General features: G+C 36.7%; 1 protein-coding gene across 1 annotated transcript; it reads right to left on the reverse strand.

The window, feature by feature from the left end:
- Positions 1-1184: 1184 nt before the first annotated feature.
- Positions 1185-7846, reverse strand: xrra1 (X-ray radiation resistance associated 1). Its single transcript, XM_053331083.1, has 17 exons — positions 7750-7846; positions 6689-6837; positions 6531-6602; positions 6365-6437; positions 6157-6254; positions 5788-5936; positions 4720-4824; positions 4498-4616; positions 4343-4395; positions 4109-4198; positions 2918-3011; positions 2712-2830; positions 2264-2422; positions 1979-2138; positions 1742-1857; positions 1535-1640; positions 1185-1451 (listed from the first exon to the last, which is right to left on the reverse strand). Exons 1-17 carry the CDS (start codon positions 7838-7840, stop codon positions 1276-1278), a joined length of 1929 nt encoding a protein of 642 aa, XP_053187058.1. The 5' UTR covers positions 7841-7846; the 3' UTR covers positions 1185-1275.

A 7846-nucleotide genomic window follows, 5' to 3' on the forward strand; every position in this document is an offset into this window, starting at 1 on the left:
ATGGTGTAATAAGAGTTCATCATTACTTTCCTTCACCTGCAATTTTGCAGTGTGAAAGCTCCTGTCAGCTTTAGTCTGCTACTCAGTGGATAAAAGTCCACCTGGTTAAAAAACTATACATGTATATATTTTTTTAATGCCATGTTGACTGGCTCAAGGTTGTGCAATATTTCCAAATAATCACTTCATCACTGCTCTAAATTAACACTCATGGCAACAAAGCTTCAGACTGATTCTCGTACTAAACATATTCCAAAGGTATCCAAAAGCAAAGTTCCCATTTAAAGAGTAATTACCCCAAAATATGAACAAAACTTACATATTGACGGAAAGGAAGCATTGCTTGACAGGTGATCTCACATTCAGCAGGGTGGAGGCCTCCAGGATGAACATAGGAACTCACATACTCTGCAACAGTTACTGCAGCCAGCTGTCTTGATTTGAAATTAAACAAATTATTTCCATGCTTAGACGGTCTCTGGCTTGCTTACAGAAACAGGTTCAACTAGAGGAAACACTGACAGAAAAAAAACCCAATGATTATTTTTGGACATATACAATACAAATGTATAGAAAGAGTTTAACCTGACAGCTGAACTCTGTTGGCAAACAGTTTATGCATACTGTGCATCCTGGATTGAATCTGGTCATAGCAGTGGTGGTTGCAGCTGCTCCAAATACTCTGTGCTTGTCACACTGTTAATCAGATGGAAACACTGACATGTCAGTGAATGCCACAGATGCAAACAAGGCTGGAACAGTAACGAGGCAAAGTGGGCCTGGACTTGGTTCATCTGTTGGCAGTTTGTGGTAATTTGATAAATTGAACATTTGTTTGTTATACTTTATATACAAGAACAATATGAAGTGAAATAACAAAAGCCTGATCTTGATGCTTATATAGCACATATTCCTAAACTAGTTTGTAATTACATTAACATAAACACATTATTAATACATACACAATGCACAAAAAGAGGCAGAAATGTGGGCCTAGTGGGAACCACAGCTCATTTTTTGTGGTTTTGGGCCCCCTGGCGGATTAATCCAGCCCTCATCACACTGACAGCTTTGTCTAAGTTCCAAATAAAGTTTCCCCTTAAACACAGTTTCATGTCGGCCATAAGGAAACAATCTGTGTTGGCTGTTCAGTAAAATAAACAACAATATGCAGGATTCACCAACCACAACTTTGTTTTTATTTCTGACATACTGTATGTTTGGTTTTCTTTTGGATACTCAGACTAACTGTACGTCATCATGGACTCTTTCATATTAATTCTGCACAGGTTCAACGCTGTGTTGCTCAGTGTTTCTATCAGACTCCATTCTGGCTTCTTGTTCCATTGTTCTCTCATGGACCATCTTGTACTTTGTCTTTATATCCTTCAGCAGCAGAAGACCTTCCTTTTGTTCTTGCTTGTTAACTCTTGTGCCATGTATGACAATATCTGCACAGAAAACAAAGTATAAGATGTGAAATGTCATGAAAAGTAAAGATTGATGACATTTTTTGTATCTGAAATGAGCATACTTAAGGGGGCTTCCTTTATCGTTTTGCTCCCTTTGATTTCCTTGATCATTTCATCGACCCTTTCAGTCGGCTGCTTTATTGTTCTCCGAGGTGGCAGTTCCTTGACCTGTTTGCAGAAAAGTTATTATTTTAAAGTCATAACATTCAGGCGACAAACGTCTTTGCAGTTGTGAGTGTGAAGGAATTTTGTGCAGCACAATATCAAACCCTTTTCTCTCTCTCTCTGTACGGTGTCTGGATGCTATCAAGTTTTGGTTTTGAGTCTCTGTAAACATTAAGATTCTTCAGTGTGTGTTCCAGCATTCGAACAGCTGTCTGAATTCCTGTTGAAGGGGGAAAAAAACATGAAACATGAATATTCCCCTTCACTATGGCGCCGAACGTTTTAGGGCTCAAAGAAACTCTACAGAAATAAATAGCTGCAGGTGAAACTACAGTCCTAACCGATGGTTTCCACCACATCAGGATTTGGTTTTGCAGCCATCAACATTTTGCAGCATCTGAATTTTTCAGAAATAGCATCATTCTCATTTCTCTTCTCACTCTCGGCAGTTTCTTCCTCATCTGATTGAAGTTCACACTCATATTCAGGAATGTCTGATGCCTGACAATGAAACAACAGTAAAAATGGATTCAAAGAACATGCCTAGGCAGAAAATAATTTATATCCCCTAACCCGAGAAGACCCTTGAATCCTTGAAATGTGAGGATCAGAAAAACTGTCCATACCTGAGTCACAAAGAAGTGCTCTGTATTTTCTCTGAGGGTTTCATCTCCGTTATTCTTGCCTTCAGATCCTTCCTCTGCCTGAGTTTGATTAGGACATGGTGCATCCCTCATCAGTGCCCTCTTTGACACCTTAAGGATCCTTTCCTTCACCTGCAATACCTAGATGTCAAAAAAGATGAACTTATTTTGTTTATCAAGATAATTATCCATCTATGTTGAATTACATGTTTTAACTTACATGCGTGTTAACCCCATGTTAACCCATGTGTTTCTAATGCTACAACTCTTGAATTTTTTATTTTTTAATTACTTTTACACAATTTTTGTAGTAGTAGTGTAGTCAAACAAGTTTTTATGTCAGGGATTCTAAATGATAGCAGTCACTGTATGTGTTGGTGAAATTTGGAGATTAGATTATCAACACTGAACAATGCAGAACACATCAAACCTTCCACTTTGGATCAGTAGACACTTTCAGAGGGAGCTTAACAACTTCTGATGTCTTTTTGCGCTTTATTGTTATCCCCCGTCTCTCTTTGAGGTAATGGGTTAGTAAAGGAGGGTCTCCTGTGCGGAAAGAAAAACGTAAAGGCGATTTGAGCCTTAGAAGTCATCTTCAATAAAAATAATGATGAGAAAAAAGAAGAGGGTTACCGCTTCTTTTTGTAGTCAGAGGGTTGCAGTGAATATCAATTTCTCGAAGCATCGGGAAAAGAACCACAGCCAACAGCGCTTCTTCCTTTGCAATCTGATGACAAAACACTGATGAGACACGTCATTTATCAAAAAGGATCATAGCTGATTTATTTTTTAACTGAAGGAGAGTAATTAGGGGAACACAGCATCAATTAAAAAAAGGTAATGCCTGCAAGCCACAAAAGTTTAATAATGACAATGTTTTCGGTCCTACTCAGAATCTTTAAAAAATGGAAATCACATCCATATTCATGAAAACCAAAAGGCCGGCTCTATGATAGCAGGTGTGTTTAAGCATCCAAACCGCCCCGGTGGATAAACATTTTAATATTTAATAAAGAACTAGAAAAAGCAGTAATACAAAAGCTGTACTTCATAATAACATACATAATATATGTCAGATTTATCACTCAGAATATCAGAATCTTCATCACCTATGTTCAAAAATATATTAAGTGAGGAAAAACCTTAAAATTCTTCTACAGAAATTGGGTCTCAACACTATAAACAGCTAATTAAATCAAATTACAATAAGGAAAGTGACGCACCTTTCGGTATCTGAATTTATCTTTTTTTCCACTTTTTGTGTCAGGGTCTAGAAATATACAAATATATACATATATGTATATATATAGATCTCATACTCTTGATTCATTCAGGCCTTGAGGCCTGAATGAGTCTTCACAGTGAAAATATGAAAAACTCTCCATTTGGAGTATTTGGAATAGGAGGGTATCTAAATCACCTCCTCTTTTTGGAGATCTAACATGCTTGATGCCAAAGTATCTGAGAGAGGGCACTGGTTGATTTGACTCTCTGAAATGCTCTGCCAGCAGTTTCCGCTGGTACTGGGTTTGGGTGCTGCTCCTGTGCTCTGCTATCCTGGTTTTTAGTGTTCTTTGTGTTTTCCCTACCATGTGTTAACCATGTGGGCATTTCATAAAATAGATTACTTTTCTTGTGGAACAAGATATAGTGCCTCTCGTGTTTCTGGCTTTTCCTGTTATCAGGTGGGTGTATGTGGTACATTGATGTGCAAAATTGCATTGGATGTGGATGAACCACATTGATAATTCACTGGTGGAGGGTCAAGAAAAGTTGTATTTTTAGCAGTGATTATTAAAATTATTATCAAAATTGCCAACACACCTTGTTGTTAGCTAAATTGAGGGACTGAAGCTCTGGTAGTGGCAAACTGGATCCTTTGCAGTACTCTTCAAAGTTTTCCTTTTGAGACATCTAGTGAGGACAAGTTTAAAAACCGTATTCATCCTCAGTGGGATAATTAAAAAGTATGTGCAGCAGAGCATATATAATGTAGATTACAGAAACACAGTAATGAAACACCTAAAAAAAAATAAAGACTAAAGTCCACCTAATTACCTGCAAGACTCTCTTGAAATTCTCATCATGGTTCAGGTTTGGTTCAGGGTGGGCTGGATTGACAGTAAGAAAAAGACTATATCAGTATTTTTCTGAGGATGAACTCTGACATGCAGGTCCATTGTAAAGATATGCAGTACATATAAAGCATTTACCATGTCCCTCTTCTTCTGCTTGCTCTTCAATAGAAGCCTGTGTAGGGTCTGAACAGGCCGTTAGGTGCAGATAAGGTACTTCAGAGATGCAGTTCCCCTGTAGATTTAAGTGTTTTAGCCTGTAATTGACAATTAAGAATTCTTCATGAGTTTGTTGTCCAATGTAAAATACAGATCTGGTTTAAGATACTATAAATAGAAAACTTGAAACCATGTCATGACCTCTTAAGGTTTGCAAGACTGTACAAGACCCCAGAAGACAACTTGTTATCATCAAGCATCAGGACTTCAAGAGCTTTGAACTGTGTGACTTCTTCTTTAGTCGGCCTACACAAAAAAAAACAGTACAATTTACCAGCATCATAAATACACACAGAATGAATGCCATAATTGTAAAGTTATGGTAACACCATTTTAGCTGTAGAGCAGGTGTATTGAACGTCGTTATCTCACCAGATGCATCAGTGTGAATTTTGAACATTAGTGCACCCTCTTTTGGTCAGTTTGAAAATTTTAAATTGCATCTTCAGCTTGTATTGAATTTATAACCAACGCACTGATTTAGTATACTGATAAACATGATTAATACTTGAGGACATGGCTTACCAAATGATGACTGACATACCTAGTTTGACATATCATTATGAAACATATACAGTATGTGTGATGTTCACATGATCATTGTTGGTAAAAAAAGTTTGGAAATTTGACTCTTCATTTATATTTATGAACTGTAACCATAAAGACTTGGCAATATTTTTGCAAGAAAGATAATGTATTATATGCGCAGCCAACCTAAGAATACACTGCCTTACTCTAGTAAAAGAATCATTTTTCATGTGCTGCATTGTAGTTATCTTTAATTCTTGCAGATGGTCTATGATTCATTTCAATGTTTTTTTTTTCTTTTAATTCTTTTTTTTTTATGGAAGGAAGGCTTTTCCCCATTCCCTCACTTTCTAATGTCAGTGCTTGAGCTGGGTTCAATAGTTCAATCAATTATCTACTTGTGTTCTGGCCATTTTTTTCCAGTACAAATGAACAAATAGTTTAAAAAGATAAGTGGATTCATTTAGTTGATTTTAGCACCAATTTACATTAAAGTAGATGGACAAAAGGCTGAAACTATTAGCAGAGAAGTGCAAATGTATGCACTTTTATGCTGAGCGTGTGAGTTGACCAGATAAAATGTGCCTTCTCAAAGCATTTTTTCATTAGCAGTAATACTACAAATAAAATGAAAGCTCTGCACTTAGACACTCATATACTGCTCCTTTGTGGAAAACTAACAATTGAGTGGCGTCGTGCTTTGAAGAACCAAGATTAGGTGGAAGATGGTGAAGCTGATTTCCAGTCAGATGGAGGATTTTTAGACACGGAAGCCACCCGATGGAAAAAATGTCATCAGCCGACAGCCTGTTGTAGGACAAATCCATTGCCTGTGGGGATTGAAATAAACTGTTTTGATACATATAACCACACTGAGGAGACAAAAGAGGAAAGGAAGAAGAAGAAAGGTTATAGCTCCACGATGAAAGAACTGTAGATGTAAAGTGGAGGAGAAAGGAACAAAGAGGGAGCAGTTGGAAAACTAAACAAGTCAAATTAAGTTGTTTATTTTTTCCGTGTCATTAAGTCTGTCAAAGTCGGTTATCTTACCTCAAGATTAGGGAAGTCAGCAGCATCAAACGTCATGTTGCAGAGCCCATTTAAAGACAGATTGAGTTCTCTTAAAGACACAAAACTGCTGAAAGACCCTAAAGAGAAAAAACAAGACATTTCTGAAACCTCTGATGCATAAAACTTTCCTCTAGTAAATTTGATATAAATAAATGTAAAGTAAATGTGTATTTCTAAGAATAATCACCTAAGGAGAGGAAGTTGATAGATGCATCGATGTAAGCAACATTATCAAACACCTTGAAATCTTCTGACTTCACCTGTATGCAGTCAGGAAGACAGAATAATCTATAATCATTTCCACTGAAAAGCTAACAAATTATTTTGACGAAAATGTTAAAAGTGATTCTTACGGAGTTCAGTTTCTGCTCACTGATGTCTACTGAGCACAGCTCGGACGGCTTATCAACACAATGTAATCGAAGCTACAAAAGAAAGTTTAAAATTTTAATTGCTTTGCTATCTTTTGTCCAATAGGCAATTATCATATAAGTAGATTTCAGTGGCTTACCAGGAAGGGCCCGTCTAATGTATTATCATGAGGAGTATCAACCGCCCTGCTGCTCTCGCATTCTTTATAATGCTCTTTTAATCTTCTGTGCACATTCATGTATTTATGGTCCTCTGCATTTCTGTAAGCCACAAGCCAATGACCAGCACCTGCAAGGTAAGCCAAAGAGAATACAATCATGTCAGCAGGTATTCGTTGCAGGTTTAAAAATGTATACAGCCAATAAAATCATTAAAAATCCAATTATCAGCAGAGTTAAGAATGCATGTCACCAGATCAATCAGATCAAATAAAAGCAATAAAAGAAAATAAATGTATTGTTACTGTACTGTTGACAAATGTGTCCGACATCTAACATGGAAACTGTTCACCCTCAAGTCATATTGTTGAATGTTGCAATGGTCATGATGCTTGTTTGTGCAGTATCCCTGTTCATACATTAATAATCTTATCATTTATTCATTACTGCCTGACTGAGTATACTGTATATGATAAATATTCAATAAACTACATGGAAACATACTGGCAAAAAGGCTATTTATCACACAAAGTCTATAGCCACATAATATACAAATCATTATAAGTATCATTAGTCTGTCTCCTCAAAAAGTCTCTAAATCAAACCATTTCCTTGCAGCAGATTAAATGATTGGTCAGTATGTACAAAATAAACCTTTGATGTCAATCATGACGCTTTGATGTCATTGTGCTTAAATATATGTTTGACCAGACAAAATAAAAATAAAATACAATTGGACCTGGATATCATGGGCACTTTTCATTAGTGTGATCAGTTGGCTTGACTAAATAATGTTTAATTTGCTGTGTATGTTACAATAAGCACCTTAACATGCTAAATGTCCAGCCATCTCCAGATGTATCAATCGTTTGGCGAAATATTGTGATATAAAATATATTTTTAGATTATCTACTTTATTAGCCTACATCAATAACATCCTGTATATTTTGTTAGTGCCCTTGTCGTTGATCATTTCGAGTATGTTGCCTAGTTATTATCTTGTATCCACATCAGGCTTACTGAAGGGCTTAACTTTACTCGCCTTCTTTCCCTCCACGGAGAATTGTCCGGGCTGGGAAACATTTGGTGGCATCTCTCTGTCGAAAATCAAATTTATAGGATGCAGCAGTCATCCTGTT

Source organism: Scomber japonicus, chromosome 13 (genome assembly GCF_027409825.1).
Source record: "Scomber japonicus isolate fScoJap1 chromosome 13, fScoJap1.pri, whole genome shotgun sequence".
NCBI lineage: Eukaryota > Metazoa > Chordata > Actinopteri > Scombriformes > Scombridae > Scomber > Scomber japonicus.